The sequence below is a fragment of the Rhinoraja longicauda genome, chromosome 19 (genome assembly GCF_053455715.1).
Source record: "Rhinoraja longicauda isolate Sanriku21f chromosome 19, sRhiLon1.1, whole genome shotgun sequence".
Lineage (NCBI taxonomy): Eukaryota > Metazoa > Chordata > Chondrichthyes > Rajiformes > Arhynchobatidae > Rhinoraja > Rhinoraja longicauda.
The window spans coordinates 34,564,569-34,583,023 of NC_135971.1; the positions used below are offsets into that span (position 1 = coordinate 34,564,569).

The 18,455-nt window shown below is 49.2% G+C and overlaps 2 protein-coding genes across 2 annotated transcripts; one reads left to right on the top strand and one right to left on the bottom strand.

Annotated features, from left to right (window-relative positions):
• The first annotated feature begins 3,972 nt into the window (after positions 1-3,972).
• Positions 3,973-10,359, top strand: LOC144602965 (putative G-protein coupled receptor 139). The gene is made up of 3 exons (XM_078416088.1): positions 3,973-4,042; positions 6,566-7,460; positions 10,248-10,359. Exons 1-3 carry the CDS (start codon positions 3,973-3,975, stop codon positions 10,357-10,359), a joined length of 1,077 nt encoding a protein of 358 aa, XP_078272214.1.
• Positions 10,360-13,681: 3,322 nt separating this feature from the next.
• Positions 13,682-16,648, bottom strand: LOC144602966 (zinc finger SWIM domain-containing protein 1-like). Its single transcript, XM_078416089.1, has 2 exons — positions 16,347-16,648; positions 13,682-14,540 (listed from the first exon to the last, which is right to left on the bottom strand). Exons 1-2 carry the CDS (start codon positions 16,646-16,648, stop codon positions 13,682-13,684), a joined length of 1,161 nt encoding a protein of 386 aa, XP_078272215.1.
• Positions 16,649-18,455: the final 1,807 nt, after the last annotated feature.

The window sequence follows — 18,455 nt, forward strand, 5'->3', positions numbered from 1 at the left end:
GAGATACAGCGCGAAAGCAGGCCCTTCGGCCCACCGATTCCGCGCCGACCAGCGATCCCCGCACTGTCCTAACCGTAACAGTATCCTACACACACTAGGGAGAATTTACACATTCAGCAAGCTTACAAACAAACATGTTCACTTACAAACCTGTACGTCTTTGGAGTGTGGGAGGAAATCGAAGCTCTCGGAGAAAACCCACGCGGTCACGGGGAGATCGTACAAACACCGTACAGAAAAGGACCCGTAGTCGGGATCGAACCCGAGTCTCCGGCGCTGCAAGTGCTATAAGGCAGCGATACTACCGCTGCGCCACCGTGCAGCAGTCGGTGTGCCGTCGAGGAATGAGGAAGGACGTCGGAGAGCGACGTTGGCCGCCAAACAGGAGGGCCATTGGAGAGAGAGGAAGGCCGTTGGAGAGATGGACGAGGGCCTCGCAGAACGAAGGAGCCATCCGGCGGCGGCCGGAGGAGGAGGGCGGGGGGAGGCAGTAGATAGGACTGTTCCGTGAACATTTGTAAATTTGTGGCACCAAAACGTGGCAACACTTGTGTAGGGCCTCAGTTAGGTATGCTGTACGATTAACCGGAGTTGTAAGCAAAACAAAGCATTTGACTGAACTGTGACAATAAACGTATGATTGAAGAAACCATATCAATACCTCTACTTTGTTAAAATCTTAGGAAGTTCGGCACGTCCCCACAAGCCGCACCAACGTTAACAGCTTCGCGGGAGAAGGCATTTAATCGGCGTGCACCATAGACTGTTTTTGGCACAGCTCCATCCAAAACCGCAAGACATTGCCGGCGCCGATTGCCGATGGACATTCAACCATCACACAAACCAACCTCCCTTCCATTGATTCCGTCTACACCTCGCTGCCTCGGCAAGGCCGCCAGCATAATGTAGGACGGGTCACACTCCGGTCACTCCCTCTTCTCCCCTCGCAAAATAAGTGACATAGAGATAAAATGAAATCACCGGCGGTTGGATTCGTTGCAACTGGAGAAAAAAAAACAAATTCAATTACGCAACGGGCCAGGCGGCATTTCTGTAGAACATGGATGGGTGTGGTTTCAGGTCGGGCCCTTCTCCAGACATTGTAAGGTGGGAGAAGGGTAGAGAAAGCTGGAAGAGAGGCGCGAGTAGCCAAAGCCTGGCAGATAACAGGTTGATACTGTAGAGTTTGGTAGGAAGATGGTTCAACATAACCATCACACAGAGATAAAAAGCTTGTATGCACTGGAATTTAGAATGATGAGAGGAGATCTTATCGAAACGTATAAGATTATTAAGGGGTTGGACACGTTAGAGGCAGGAAACATGTTCCCAGTGTTGGGGGAGTCCAGAACAAGGGGCCACAGTTTAAGAATAAGGGGTAGGCCATTTAGAACTGAGATGAGGGAAAACTTTTTCAGTCAGAGAGTTGTGAATCTGTGGAATTCTCTGCCTCAGAAGGCAGTGGAGGCCAATTCTCTGAATGCATTCAAGAGAGAGCTGGATAGAGCTCTTAAGGATAGCGGAGTCAGGGGGTATGGGGGAGAAGGCAGGAACGGGGTACTGATTGAGAATGATCAGCCATGAGCACATTGAATGGCGGTGCTAGCTCGAAGGGCCGAATGGCCTCCTCCTGCATCTATTGTCTATTGTCTATAAAGGCATGAGATGTGATGGAAAGGGATTGATGAGTTGCGAATTGTGAAGTTAGGGGAAGGATGCACCTGAGGGGCATGAAACAGGTGCGCGTCCAGATACGACACACGGGAGGGGGCGGAAAAGAGGGGTGGGGGAGGGGTGTGTGCTAGCGAAAAAGTCAGAGGATTGTAGCTACCTAAATCTGAAGAATTCAATGTTCATCCCATTGAGTTGTACGCTACCCAAGTCGTATATGAGTTGATATTTCTCCAGTTTGCGCGTGGCTTGTCTCTGACAATGGATGGGATCCTGGACTGCAAGATCAACATGGGAATGGGAAGATGAGGTACCCGGAGTTGGAGTGTGCCTCGGCGAAACGGTCGCCGAGTCTACGCTTGGCTAGTCTATGTTATAACTTAAACTGTGAGACGACACCAAAATCTATCTATCTATCTAAATATTACCAAGACTCTCATCTTGTTTGTTTGTATATATGTTTATTAGTTTGTCCGTTTGTTTGTGTCCGTTGATCGGGAAATACATCCAAAATGGTACACGATAGCGCTATTATTTTAGATCCACCTTACTCACCATTATCCTGGGGTGTGCAGTGGCAGGTTTCGTTCAAATTGCTGTTGTATTTTTAATGTTATTGACATTTTAAAGTTTGAAAAATCACTTTTCCATTTCACCTGGCCATCAGCCGCGTTCGACCGCACAATGGGAGAAAGTCCGCGCAGTTGGCCCTGTTGATCCAACACAGATGCTCCTCGACTTACGATGCTTCCACTTACAATATGTCGACTTACGATATTTCGACTTTGCTGTGGTGCAAACCCGTCCAAACGGCCGGGGGGGGAGGATAAGGGTGGGTTGAGGGGGGATGTAGTGGGTGAGTGGGGGGGAGGGGGATGGGGGTAAGGGGGGTTGAGGGGGGTTGAGTGGGGATGGAGTGGGTAAGTGAGTATGTGTGTGTGTGTGTGTGTTTGTGTGGGTGAGTGTGGGGGAGGGGTGTTTGCACGGACGGTTGCCGGGCTCGCAGGAGAGATTTTGACCCAACCGGTCCACGCCTGTCTAGTGTGATTAAAAATTATGTGCCGCACTGCATAATTGGACATCGTGTTCTGTTTCTCTGGGTTTAATATTGAACATTCATTGTTCGATAATTGATTTGAACGTGCCATGTTGACATGCTCCATTCACTCTTCCGTGGATATAAATGTGACGTTGGGGGAGTCCAGAACCAGGGGTTACAGCTTAAGAATAAGGGGTGGGCCATTTAGGACTGAGATGAGGAAAAACCTTTTCGCTCTGAGAGTTGTGAATCTGTGGAATTCTCTACCACAGAAGGCAGTGGAGGCCAATTCACTGGATGTTTTCAAGAAATAATTAGATTTAGCTCTTGGGCTAACGGATACGGGGAGAAAGCAGGAACGGAGTATTGATTTTGGATGATCTGCCATGATCAAATTGAATGGCGGTGCTGGCTGGAAGGGCCGAATGGCCTACTCCTGCATATACTATCTATGTTTTTATAAAGAAGGGTGAGGGGTGCATGCGAAAGAGGGCGAGGGAGGGTTGCAGCTACTTACATTTGAAAAATGCAATGTCCATGCCGTTGGAGTGTAAGCTACCCAAACCGAATATGCGTTCCTATTCCTCCAGGTTGCGTGTGGTATGACTATTACAATGGATGAGATCCTGGACTGAAAGATGAGCATGGGAGTGGGAAGATGAGCTATGATGGCTAGCCACCCGGAGTTCTAATCTGCCTTGGCGAAACGGACTCGGGGTCTATCCTGGCTTAGTTTACGTCGTAACCGAAACTGTGAGGTGACGCCAAAATGCGATATAAAATTTGGAGCCACACACCCATTACGTGGACTTCGTGTTCTGCTTCTCTGGGTCCAATTTTGAACATTAGAATTAGAAAATGGATTTGAGCAAACCATTGTGATATACTCCACTCCCTCTTCCGTGGTTACAAATGTGATGAAGAAGGGGTTGTATTTCGGATCTCTTGAGTTAAGGGCCGCCAACACCAACCACATTGTCACCCTGTAAATGACAGGGCCAGGCCATTCACATTGCATCTTGGATCCAGACACAGGTCGGTAAACAACCCGCCGCCCCCTATAGACTTTGCAGTGATTCTACTCCACTGAGAGATTGGTGACGTTACTTCACTTGTTTGGAAAGAACAATGTTTGTTCACTAATGTCATTGCTCCATCAAAGGCCGTTCCCACCGGAGGGTTTCGAGGGGTATTAATGAGGATCCGGATCCGCGCTCCTTGCTCCATTGTGTCACCCGAGCGAGCTCCCGACATCTTCCAGAATGTGGCGCGCTCCGATTCTGTACATGAAGGAAATCTCCTATCCGATCCTGGTGGTGCTTGGAATCCCATGTGAGTCCTGTCATGACCTTCAAAATGTTGCTTATTTCGCTTAATGATACCGCGAGTTGTGTATGTTCCTGTTGTTTTAATTGAGTTCTTCCGCTCTCTGTTGCCGCTTGAATTTGGCATTCTCGCCGCGTCCCTCGACCTGTGTCTCTCTCTAACTGAGAGCGTTAGATATAGAGCTGATAACGGAATCAAGGGATATAGCGAGAATGCAGGAACGGGGTACTGATTGTAGATGATCAGCCATGATCATATTGAATGGCGGTGCTGGCTGGAAGAGCCGAATGGCGTACTCATGTATCTATTTTCTATTTTTCTATGTGTCCTTTGGTCTTTGCTTTCCCTGCCTTGCAGAAACCTACGCCGTTTACGAGTCAGCTTGTAAAGGATTGGAGTCCTCTTAATCCGCTCTGCATCAGTGCGGGCGTCAGCGGTTAGGGGGAGAAAGCAGGAGAATGTGGTTGAGTGAAAGATAGATCAGATGGTTGAATGGCGGAGTTGACTTGATGGGCCGAATTGCCAAATTCGGCTCCTAGAACCTATGAACTTATGAACTCTCTCTGAGCAAAATATTCTCGTCCCTCCCCCGCGAGTTAGTCGTGCTCCTGCAAAGAAACGTTGGTTGAAGCTCCCGACTCCTCGCTCTCAGCGGCTCCGGGGAACGGATTGGCTCCTGGTGCGGGTGTTTGATCCGGTTTATCGCGGCCCAACATTATCTCTTGCTAGGACCGCGAAGACCGTACCTCCTGATACAGAGGGATACTTGGTCACAGGCGCAAGCGGCGTGGCCATTTTCCACGCAGGTGGTGCCAATCGCAGAAGCCGCGCTGCCAGAGCTGAAAGATCTATTCAATGTTGCAACTTCTGAGCCTCCAATGTCACGACTCTCTAAAACCACCGCCGTGCCCGTCGGCTTACGCGAACCGGAGGGCAAACGTCAAAGTGATCAGTGACATAGAATATAAAATATAGAAGACAGAATAGTAGCGGAGATATAAGGAGCGAGATTGTTACACCGAGAATGCTTAGTTCGCACTTTGGCTTGTCGCCCGCATTCTAGCGAGGATGTGAAAGATTTAAGAAGACGTAGAAGAGGTTTAGCAAAATGCCAGCTGGATTAGAGGGTTTTAACTACAAGGAGAGATTTGATAAAACTCTGTTTAATTTCTCTGAATGCGAGAGATTGAGGGGGGACGATAGAATTATTTGCAATTATGAGAGACCATGATAGGGTAGACAGTCGGAACCTTTGTTTCCCAGGGTGGAAATGCAAATGACCAGAGGGCAGAGCTTCAAGGTAAGAGGGGAATGTTTAAAGTAGATGTGGGGTAAAGGCCGTCACACAGAGAGTGTTGGGTGCCTGGAACGCGCTGACATGGGAGAGACGCGTTGAAATGCAGAGAATGGCTGGTGTGAAGGCAAGAGTGGCCGCACGGTGGCGCAGCGATAGTGTCACTGCCTTACAGCACCGGAGACCGGTGTTGGATCCCGACTACAGGTGCTGTCTGAAAGCACCAGTTATCCTTGTGAACACGTGGGTTTTCTCCGGGCGCTCCGGTTTCCTCCCACGCTCCAAAGACATGCAGGCTTGCAGGTTAGACACAGAATGCTGGAGTAACTCAGAGGGCAGGCAGAATCTCTGAAGAGAAGGAATAGGTGACGTTTCGGGTCGAGACCCTTCTTCAGACTGATTAATTGGCTTCTGTAAATTGTAAATTGTACCAAGTATGCAGGATCGAGTTAGTGTATGGAGTGGGCGCTGGTCGGCGCGAACTTGGAGGACCGAAGCGCCTGTTTCCACGCTGTATCTTTAAAGTCTCAAGTCTAAAGAAGCGATTAGTTTCTCATGTCAAAATTCTCGGCGCGGACATTGTGAGCCGATGTGACTGTTTCTGTGCTGTACTGTTCTGTATTATTATCTGCAATGGTTCCTCTTCGATGATGTTGAGGAAGGACATTCTTGCTATTGGGGGAGTGCAGCGTAGGTTCACCAGGTCAATTCCCGAGATGGCGGGACTGACATATGACGAAAGAATGGGTCGACTGGGCTTGTTATAATTAAAATTTAAGGATGAGAGGGGATCTTATAGAAACATATAAAATTCTTAAGGGATTGGACAGGCTCAATGCAGGAAAAGTATTCCCGGTGTTGGGGGAGTCCAGAAACAGGATTCACAGTTTAAGAATAAGGGGTCGGCCATTTAAGACTGAGATGAGGGGGGGGGGGATCATCCAGAGAGTTGTGAATCTGTGGAATTCTCTGCCACAGAAGGCAGTGGAGGCCAACTCACTGGATGTTTTCAAGAGAGAGTTAGATTTAGCTCTTGGGGCTAACGGGGAGAAAGCAGGAACGGGGTACTGATTTTGGATGACGAGCCATGGTCATGTTGAATGGCGGTGCTGGCTCGAAGGGCCGAATGGCCTACACCAGAACCTATTTTCTATGTCGTTGCTTGTAATGCTATCTCTGCCCCCTCTCTTCCACTCAGCAATTGATCATTTCGCTGTGCTTTGTTCCTTCACCAGCGAACGTGCTGACGTCTGTGATCCTGTGCCGGGGAAAATGCGGTCTCACCAAAGGAATCACCCTCTACATGGTAGCGATGGCAATGTCCGACCTGCTGGTGGTCATCTCTCACGTGTTGCTCAGAGAAATCTTCCTTTACTATTTACCCAACTCCTTCCTCGCCCTCAGCACGATCTGCCCTTCACATGTACACTTGCGGATCGCCAGCATGGACTACTCCATCTGGTTAACAGTGTCCTTCACCTTTGACCGTTTTGTCAGTATTTGCTGTCCGAGGCTGAGGCTCGTCTATTGCACGGATAGGACGGCCGCCGCGGTCATTGTGTTCATGGGCCTGTTCAGCTGTTTAAAGTACGTTCCCTTTCACGTCCTGTACGAGCCACGCTTCACTATAGGCAAGGTCGACTGGGGGTGCCGGCCCAAACCCGACTACTTCACCTCCATGTGGTGGGTAGCTTTCACCTGGATGTGCAGCATCTCCGTCTCCTTACTCCCCTTCGGCCTCATCGTGCTCCTCAACGGGCTGACCATCAACAACATCGTAGCGGCCAGCAGGGTCCGCCGGCGCCTGAAGTCGCAGGAATGTAAGGACACTGAAACGGAGAATCGGCGCAAGTCCATCTTGTTGCTCTTCACCGTGTCCGGCACCTCCATATTACTCTGGACCACGCCAACGGTGAGTTGGATCTCCACACGAGCCACCATCAATTTCGCGTCCTCGGATTTCACAAACCCCTGGAACGTCGCCAATGAGGTCGGAATCTTACTCATTCGGGTCAGCTGTTGTGCCAACACCTGTATCTACGCAATGACCCAAAGCAAGTTCAGACAGCAGGTGAAGAGCGGCTTCAAGTTTCTAACTCGTTGTCTTAGAAAACCCGTGAAACTGGCGAGGTAGTCAGCAAGCGTTGTAATTTGATTGTGACACCTCTGTTGTTGGTTTAGGTACAATGTGGAAACAGGCCAAGCACTAGTTTAGTGTATTTTTAATCACTTATGACCTCATGACCTATGCCCACCATGTTTGAAAAGCAAACCACAAAACATGCGGATGTCAGAAATCTGATGTAAAACCAGAAAGTGCAGTAAATGCTCAACTGGTCAGACAGCATCTGCTGAGAGTGGGAGAGGTACAGACCTGATCCTTTAGGCCACTGACCGTTCATCAAAACAGTACTGCAGACCTCCATCCATCCATTCAGATAGTTTAGTTTAGAGATACAGCACGGAAACAGCCCCTTCGGCCCATTGAGTTCGCACCGACCAGCGATCCCCGCACATTAACACTATTCGAGACACACTGGGGACAATTTTACATTTTATACCAAGCCAATTAACCCGCAAACCTGTGAGCCATTGGAGTGTGGGAGGAAACCGAAGATCTCGGAGGGAACACACGCAGTTCACGGGGGAGGGACGGACAAACTCCGAACAGACAGCACCCGCAGTCAGGATGGAACCCAGGTGTCAGGCGCTGTCATGCGGCAACTCCACCGTTGCGCCACCGTGCCGCCCTGGGAACTGGTGGGAACGATCCAGCGCCCTGGACTCCCCTTCAGTGCCCACAATCAACTTCCTCATGACCAGAGGCAACAAAGATCGGGTTCTACAAACAAGACATTTCCAGGTTTTACTTGACGAAACAAGTCTTTATTGTAAAGGATTATGTCTGGTATTCATTATTTCATTTTTCCAAATGTAAAAATGCGAACACTCACAATCACATCGGGCGTTTCAAAATCAATCAATGGGGGTAGGAGGAGATTGTTTAAACAACATCAAAAATTAATACTCATGTTCATGAAAATAATGAACAATGTTTTTATTTTCCATTTGTGATCATTAACTAGTGCAGTGATCAGCAGGAATCAGCTACTGAGATTCAGTTACTGTGGAGATGTGGATGGGGAAAGGGGTTAATGTTATTGAACCTCTGGAGCGTGGGGTTGGTGATGGGCGTTAACATATGATGAGCGTTTGACGGCACTGGGCCTGTACTTGCTGGAGGTTAGAAGGATGAGGGGGACCTCATTGAAACGTACAGAATAATGAAAGGCTTGGATAGAGTTGGTGTGGGGAGGATGGTTCCGCACGTGGGTGAGATTAGGACTAGAGGTCATAGCCTCACAATTAAAGGACATTCTTTTAGGAATTTGAGGAGGAATTTCTCGAGACACAGGGTGGTGAATCTGGGGGATTCTTTGCCACAGAAGTCTGTGGAGGCCACGTCAGTGGATATATTTAAGGCAGAGATAGATAGGTTCTTGATTAGTTTGGTGTCAGAGGTTAAGGGGAGAAGGCAGGAGAATGGGGTTAGGAGTGAGAGATCAGCCATGATTGAATGGCAGAGTAGACTTGATGGGCCAAATGGCCTGATTCTGCTCCTATCACGTTGGATCTTATGATGGGCATATAACAGCGGCATCTATAATAGGGATAGTGCCAGAGAGTGAGACATAGAGGGAAGAACAGACACACGGACAGGAAGGGTTTAAAGAGATATGGGGCAAACACGGGAAATGGGATGAGCATAGATGCGGTATCTTGGTCGGCATGGACGAATTGGGCCCAAGTGCTTTATAACTCTGTACCAAAGTGATTGAGGAGCGTGTAGAGGGAAGGAGAACCATATCTATCATACTGTTAGTTACTTCGGGTCAGGTTGGTGCGGTTGGGAATGCTTCCAAGATTGCGCCCAACACAGGCGACTATTTGCGTGATAGCCACAGAAGCAGATCTACAAACTCACATTACAATCGCTCCACACTGTTAAATCTGTACACACTGTAAATGAATTGATTGTAATTATGTATTGCCTGTTTGCTGAATGGTTCGCATGCAACAAAGAGCTTTTCCCTGTACCTCGATATGGTGTATACGTGACAATAAATTAAACTGAAACGGGCTTTTGCAAGTCAAGTCAACTTTTGCTTTTAATATGCACAAGTATACCACATACTGTTTGATGCTTAAAATTCCTACTGAATGGATGTCATGATCCCACGTAATGTCAGAACCCGACCCAGGTTCCGTTGAAGAAAACCATTAAAATCACTTCCAGGAAAAAAATGTTGAAATTCCTTGAACGCGACAGTCCACAAACTAATTCAGCTTCAAAGCTCAATCAGAGGCCGACCGACAGTTCGGTGTATGTCAGTCTTCATTGGATGCATCTATACATACACACAGGGCCGACACACACACGTGCACTCACACACACATCTGCATGTGCGCACACGTTCACTCACACACGTACATACATGTACACACAAATCCATAACGCACACAGGGCCGACCGACAGTTCACTATCAAAGGTGATCGGTGTATGGCAGCGTTCATTGGATACATCTGTATACACACGTAACATACACACACACGCACATACATGTACACGCACATGGAAAATGCACGCAGGGCTGACTATATATACACATGGGCACACACGGTCACACACGTATGTTGGATGCATCCGTACACACACGCATGTAACACACACAGGACTGACAGTTCACTATCATTGGTGATCGATGTGTGGCAGTGTTCATTTGGTGCATCTGTGTACACACACACTCAGCCACACAAGCGTAACACACACATATGAAGAGAAAGCAACTTCAGATCCTGATTCCTGGGATCGCGGTGAATCACTGTGACTGTAAGCGGCTCTCACTGTCTGTCAGTCAGTCAGATCTGAAATCAGTTCTTACGCACATCTTCAACTTGCCTCGGTGGCTGGAGACGACGATTCTTGCTCTGTTGCACCAGTCACTGAAAACAAAGGAACACAACTAGTGAGTGATGTTGGAGGGGGCACAGCCGAGAGGGAAACAGACAGTAATAAATTATTGGGGGACGCACACAGTAATGTGCCCAGAGTGCACATGGTGCAAAACGGTAAAACAATATTTGAGGAAACATTCAGTAATAAATCATGATAGAGGGCTCGGTAAGTCCCACTGAGTTACTCCAGCATTTTGTGTCTATCTTTGGTCAATAAGTATCAGAGGGCCTGTCTATCAGTGGAAAGGTAATCTTCTGATATATAAAATGGTGAGAGGAGCAAAGTTTCAAGGAGATGTGCGAGGCAAGTTGTTTTTCTCGTTGTCACTTTACACGGAAGGTACTGAGTGCCTGGACTATGCAAGGGTGGTGAATCTGTGGAATTATTGGCCATAGAAGGCTGTGGAGGCAAAGCAGTGAATATATTTAACGCAGAGATAGATAGATTCTTGATTAGTGCAGGTGTCAGAGGTTATGGGAGATTTCAATATGCAGGTAGACTGCGAAAATCAGGTTGGTACTGGACCCAAAGAAAGGGAGTTTGTAGTGTGCCTCCGAGATGGATTCTTAGAGCAGCTTGAACTGGAGCCCACCAGGGAAAAGGCAATTCTGGATTTAGTGTTGTGTAATGTACCGGATTTCATAAGGAAACTCAAGGTAAAGGAACCATTAGGAGGTAGTGACCATAATATGTTTTAGTCTGCAATTTGAGAGGGTAAAATCAGAAGTGTCAGTATTGCAATTGAACAAAGGGGACTATGGAGGCATGAGAGAGGAGCTGGCCAAAGTTGACTGACAAGGGATCCTAGCAGGGATGACGGTGGAACAGCAATGGCAGGAATTTCTGGGAATAATCCAGAAGATGCAGGATCATTTCATTCCAAAGAGGAAGAAAGATTCTAAGGGGAGTAAGAAGCAACCGGGTCTGACAAAGGAAGTCAAGGACAGTATAAAAATAAAAGAGAAGACTTATAACATAGCAAAGATGAGTGGGAAGCCAGAGGATTGGGTAACTTTTAAAGAACAGAAGGTAACTAAAAAGGCAATATTGGGAGAAAAGATGAAGTACGAAGGTAAGCTAGCCAAGAATATAAAGGAGGATAGTAAAAGCATCTTTAGGTATGGGAAGAGGAAGAGATTAGTGAAGACAAATGTGGGTCCCTTAAAGACAGAAACAGGTGAATTTATTATGGGGAGCAAGAAAATGGCAGACGAGTTGAAAAGGCACTTTGGTTCTTTATTCACTAAGAAAGACACAAATAATCTCCCAGAAGTACTAGGGTACAGAGGATCGAGGGTGACGGAGAAACTGAAGGAAATTCACATTCAGTCAGGAAATTGTGTTAGGAAGACTGATGGGACTGAAGGCTGATAAATCTCCAGGGTCTGGTCTGCATCCCAGGGTAGTCAAGGAGGTGGCTCTAGAAATCGTGGACGCAATGGTGATCATTTTACAATGTTCTTTTGATTCTGGATCAGTTCCTGTGGATTGGAAGGTAGCTGATGTTATCCCACTTTTTAATAAAGGAGGGAGAGAGAAAACAGGGGATTATAGACCAGTTAGCCTGACATCAGTGGTGGGGAAGTTGCTGGAGTCAATTATTAAAGATGTAATAACGGTGCATTTGGAGAGCAGTAACAGGATCGGTCCAAGTCAGCATGGATTTATGAAGGGGAAATCTTGTTTGACTAATCTTCTGGAATGTTTTGAGGATGTAACAAGTAAAATGGATAAAGGAAATATAGTGTATCTGGACGTTCAGAAAGCCTTTAATAAGGTCCCACACAGGAAATTAGTGGGAAAAATTAGAGCACATGGCATTGGGGGTAGGATATTGACATGGATCGAAAATTGGTTGGTAGACAGGAAACAAAGGGTAGGAATTAACGGGTCCTTTTCAGAATGGCAGGCAGCGACTAGTGGGGTGCCGCAAGGCTTGGTCCTGTGACCGCAGCTATTTACAATATATTTTCATGATTTAGATGAAGGAATTAAAAGTAACATAAGCAAATTTACAGATGACACAAAGCAGGGTGGCAGAGTAAACTGTGAAGAGGCTATGAGGATGCAGGGTAACTTGGGTAGGTTGGGTGAGTGAGCAATGTATGGCAGATACAGTATAATGTAGATAAATGTGAGGTTATCCGCTTTGGTGGCAAGGACAAGGCAGATTATAATCTGAATGGTACCAGATTAGGAAAAGGGGAAGTGAAACGAGATGTGTGTGTCCTTGTACATCAGTCACTGAAAGTAAGCATGCAGGTACAGCAAGAGGATTTGAGTAGAGGAGCAAAGAGGTCCTTCTGCAGTTGTACAGGGCCCTGGTGAGGCCATACCTGGATATTGTGTGCAGTTTTGGTCTCCAAATTTGAGGAAGGACATTCTTGCTATTGAGGGAGAGCAGCGTAGGTTCACGAGGTTAATTCCCAGGATGGCGGGACTGTCATATGACGCAAGAATGGAACAAATGGGCTTGTATTCACAGGAATTTAGGATCAGAGCAGATCTTATAGAAACATATAGGATTATTAAGTCAAGTCAAGTCAAGTCAATTTTATTTGTATAGCACATTTAAAAACAACCCACGTTGACCAAAGTGCTGTACATCTGATTAGGAAAAAAAAAAAGAAACATACAGTGGCGGGCAGCCAAGACATTGGACAAGCTAGATGCTCCCGATGTTGGGGGAGTCCAGAAACAGGGGCCACAATTTTAGAATGAGAGCTAGGCCATTTAGAACTGAGATGAGGAAAAACTTCTTCACCCCGAGTTGTGAATGTGTGGAATTCTCTGCATCAGAAGGCAGTAGAGGCCGATTCACTGGATGCATTCAAAAGAGAGTCAGATAGGGCTCTTAGGGCTAGTGGAATCAAGGGATATGGGGAGAAGGCAGGAACGGGGGAGATTGTGGATGATCAACCATGATCACATTGAATGGCGGTGCGTACAGGCTCAAAGGGCCGAATGGTCTGCTCTTGCACTGATATTCTATGTTTCTCTGTTATGGGCAGAAGGCAGGAGAATGGGGTGAGGGAGAGATGAATCAGCCATGAATGAATGGCGGAGTAGACTTGATGGGACAAATTGCCTAATCCTACTCCTGTCACATGATCTTATGAACTATATGTGGCGGTAGAGGTAGATGTGATAATGGAGTTTACGAGGCAGTAGATAGGCACATGGGTATGCAAGGAATGGGGAGATATGGATGATATGCAGGTAGATAAGCGATGGTCTTGTCATCATGTTCATTGTGTGCTGAAGGGCCTGTCCTTGTGCTGTGCTGCACCATGTTTTGTGTGTCGTTGCTTCACTCTCTCTGAGACTGCGTCGCTACAAACCATTGGTTTCAGTGACTTGCACCTGGCCACCTCTGGCCCAGATGTCGGTGACGGCCGTCATGACCGCCAGGCACCTGGCAAATTCTTCGGCCGGACACCGTGCGGCGAGGGAGGAGAGTTTGCGAGCTACCTTGAGGGCCTGGCGGTATCGCTCCTGCTGCACCTTGGCCCGCTCCCTCGGCGACGCGGGCGGGAGCTGACCGCCGAGGAAGTGCTCCTGCGTCCAGCGAGCGGCGCAGAGCGAGGGCTCAAAGAGGTCGGAGCCCAGCAGCCGCCGGAGAGCCAGGACGTGCCGGCAGGGGAGCCTCATGGAGGTGCGGAAGGCACACTGGCAGCTGGCCTGGTCCATCACCAGGGCCCGGCGCCGGCACACGGGCCAGGCCCTCTCGGCCTCCACGCTGAGAAAGGAGACCGACTCCGCTTCCTGCAGCTCCGTCCGCACCCGGCGGAAGGCGAAGTCGGTGAGCAGCGCCCGGTAGGAACACTCCGCGGAGTTGTCCTCTGGCCCTGCGGGGGGCTCACTCTGCAACACCCGCTGGTCGCACTCGGCCCGCACCGTGTCCACGGCCTTCAGGAGGTCCCGGGTGAAGGAGGTCACGTTGGAGAAGTCCTCGACCGCGGCCGCCAGCCTCTGGCTCATCACCTGCACCCGCTGGAGGGTGCTGGTGAGGTAGCTCTCGTTCTCGTGCTTGAAGCCCTCCACCCACTGGCGGCGGGACCCGTGCCACGTCTTGTGGAAGTAGTCGACGGCGCTCTCCGCGTTGGAGTCCAGCAGCTGGCGGTACAGCAGGTCGTAGTCCTCAGTGGACGTGGCGTAACACATACTGTGCAGGATCTGCAGCAGCTGGCTCCTGGCGGGAAGAAAGGGATGAGGAGACAAGGTGAGGAACCTCCCGGTGCAGCAAGGTGGCGTAGCGGTAGAGTTGCTGCCTTACAGTGCCAGTCCCAGGATCCATCCTGTCTACAGGCATTGTCTGTGTGGAGTTTGTACGCTCTCCCTGTGACCATGTGGGTTTCCTCCGGGTTCTCCGGGTTCCCCCCAAGTTCCAAAGACGTGCAGGTTTGTACGTTAATTGGCCTCTGTAAATTGTCCCGTGTGTCGCCCAGAACTAGTGTGAACCAAAGATACTAGAGGAACAAGATGGACCACTCCGTTGGAATCGCCTATACTGAAGTGTAGTGTGTAAAGGAGCGGGACGTCCGCCATTTTAGTAAGCAAACCCCGCCGTTCGTTCTGCCTCTCGCAGTGTAATCAGTGTTTTGGGGGAACAGTATGTGTGATGATACCATTAAAATGCAGAAAATAACTCATCTATCAATTCATACATTTTTGTTATTTTTTCTTTTTAAATGTTTCTGCAATTTTCTGCCCACTAAAATGGTGCCATGTCCTTCTACGCTTTTTAAGGTCGAGTGGTCTATCTTGTTCCTCTAGTATCTTTGGTGTGAATGGGTGATTAATGGTCGGGCTGGACTCAGTGGGGCAAAGGGCCCGTTTCCAATCTGTATTTCCGAAACTAAACCAAACTCTCACCTCAACAGTCCCCAGCGGCTACAACAAAAACTCCACCATTTCTTTCCCTATGAAAAATAAAGTGACCTCCTCAATGACTACTGAACAGTGGAGTCAAACAGCACGGAAATAGGCCACTCGGCCCAACTCGTCCTTGCTGACCAACATGCCCCATCTAATGCTGACCAAGATGCCCCATCTAATGCTGACCAAGATGCCCCATCTAATGCTGACCAACATGCCCCATCTAATGCTGACCAAGATACCCCATCTAATGCTGACCAACATGCCCCATCTACAGAAAGGGGAGAGGAGGGTGGAAAGGAGGATGGAGATTGGGGCAGGGGTAGACTGGATTGTGCAGACCATGATGAGGAATGAGTCGCACCCTTATCTCACCCACGCCGTGACAGGAAGAGGAATATTTAGGATAAACCAATCTACCCCTCCCCCGCCCGCTGCGGTCCCACGACGGAATCACGATGCCAGAGCTTATTGTTGCCCGATGGTGGAGGAGAGGAGGGGGAGGAGAGCAGAGGGAAGGAGAGGAGGGGGGAGGAGTAGAGGAGGGGGAAGAGTGGAGGGGGAGGAGGAGAGTAGAGGGAAGAGGGGAGAGGGAAGGAGGGAGCAGGGGGAAGGAGGAGTGGAACGGTGAAGGAGGGTAGGAGTGGGTGAAGCAGGGGAGGAGTGGGTGAGGAGGAGGAGGAGGAGGAGGAGGAAACAGGAGTAGGGGAAAGGAGAGAAGGGGCGGAGGGGAAGGAGAGAAAAGGGAGGAGAAAGGAGGGGGAGAAAGAAAGAAGGGAAGGAGGAGCGGGTAAGAAAGAAGGAAAGAAGAAAGAGAGAGAGAGAGGGCAGAGAGTGGAGGAGATGGGACATGGGTAGACTGGATTGTGCAGAGGGATGAGAGTCACAACTTTACCAAACCAACACAATCTGACAGGAGGAGGAATATTTGGGCCCCCCACCCGCCCGCTCCGCTCCGCTCCGGCCCCACGAGGGAATGGCGGTGCAAGTGCTTACTGTTGCCCGGCGGTCACGTGTAGCTTCTCGGCGGTCACGTGGTCCTGGAAGACGCTCAGGGTGTGGGCGAGGCAGGCCAGCGGCTTGCAGTGGGGCAGCACGTCGGTCACCAGCTCCCCGTCACCAGCACGCCTTGCCGCCGACCACCACCGCCCGCGTTCCCTCCGCCGCCGGGTTCTTCTGCCTGAAGATGCGCAGAAGCTGCCGGACGGTCTCGCGCTCCTCGCTCTGCAGGAACCACAGGCACGCCAGCTCGCTCTCCCCGTTGCCGTCGATGGCTAGCAGCAGGTAGGTGGGCAGCCACAGGCCCGCCCAGCTGTAGGTGGCACCCACCAGCAGCACCTCGGGGAACCTCTCGAAGGTCTGCTTCATGCGGCCGTCTTGGTAGTAGATGGCCTGCAACACGTTGGCCTTGTTCACCACCATCACCACCGTGCCGTCTGCAAGCAAACGCAGACAAGAGTCAGAGAAACACAGAAAATAGGTGCAGGAGGAGGCCATTTGGCCCTTCGAACCAGCACCGCTATTCACTGTGATCATGGCTGATCATCCACAATCAGTACCCTGTTCTGGCTTTCTTCCCAAATCACTTGATTCCATCAGCCCTAAGACCGATATCTAAACCTCTCATGAAGCCCACCCCTCTTTGCACATCCAGACACAAAAACAGCTTCTTCCCATGAGGGGTAGCTCGACTTAAGAGCCGCTCTACACCACTGCATTCTGGTCTGTAAGCCAAACACTTATGAACTCTGCAAGTCCACCTTCAATATTTACATGTGCAATATTTAGCAAAGCTGCCATTTATTACTCTTGCACTTTATTTTTATATATTTAATAATACTGTTTTTTTAATTGTCTGCTTTCTCGTGTTTTTACCATGTGTCGCAATGCACCGTCAAATTCCTTGTATGTGTACAAACTAGGCCGATAAATTGAGTCTGTTCTCAAATGGATTCTGAACAAAGCACTGGTAACGCACAGTGGCAGTGGTGAGGTATGTTTGCCTTCATTGGTCGGTGCACTGAGCACAAGAGTCAGATAGTCAAGATGCAGCTCTATCAAACTCTGGAGAAACAAGGATGTGCAGATGCTGGTTCATGACAAAAGCCAAAGTGCGAGAATAACTCAGCAGGTCAGGCAACATCTCTGGAGTTTCCCCTCGCCCCTGACTCTCGGTCTGAGTAAGAGTCTTGACCTGAAACGTCTCCTATTCTTTTTCCCGAGAAATGCTGCCTGACCCGCTGAGTTACTGCAGCATTTTGTGTCCATCTCCGGTGTAAACCAGCATCTGCAGTTCTTTCCCACACATATCTGGAAAACATGGATACGTGATATTTCAGGTTGGGACCCTTCTTCAACTAATTGTGGCAAGTCGAGGGTAGGGGAGGAGGAGGAAGAAAGCTGGAAGGGAGATGGGGGCAGGACAAAGCCTTGCAAGTGACAGGTGGAGGAAGGAACTGCAGATGCAGTCTGGGTGGGGTTACAGGAGGGAAGAGTCATCTAAAGAGAGCGTGGCACGATCCAAAAGCGATCCAATGAGAAAGTATTGGGGACACAGTGGTAGAGTTGCTGCCTTACAGCGCTACAGACCCGGGTTCCATCATGACTTGGGTGCAGTCTGTATGGAGTTTGTACGTTCATGGGTTTTCTCCGGTTTCCGCCCACACTCCAAAGACTTGCAGTATTGGAGGTTACTTGGTTTCAGTAAGTTGTAATAAGAAATTGCCGCTTGTGTGTGTAAGTTAGCGTACAGGATCATCGCTGGTCAGCACCAACTCGATGGGCCGAACGGCCAGTTTCCAAGCTGTATCTCTGAAGTGTAAAAGTCATTGACTATCCCAGGGGAGAGGAGGGAGCGATCTAGTGACAAGACAGTGCACTATCATGAGATGGGGGAAGGAGGATCCACACCCAATCCTCATCCATTTATTTGGAGTATTGTGAGCAGTTTTGGCCCCATGTCTAAGGAAGGGTGTGCTGGCGGTGGAGAGGGTCCAGAGGAGGTTTACCAGAATGATACCAGGAATGTCTGGGTTACCATCTGATGAGCATTTGACGGCACTGGGCCTGTACTCGCTGGAGTTTAGAAGGATGAGGAGGGGCCTCGTTGAAACTTACCAGATAGTGAAATGCCAGGGTAGAGTGCATGTGGAAAGGATCTTTCCACTCGTGGGAGAGTCTAGGAATGATGGCTGATCTATCTTTCCCTCTCAATCCCATTCTCCTGCCC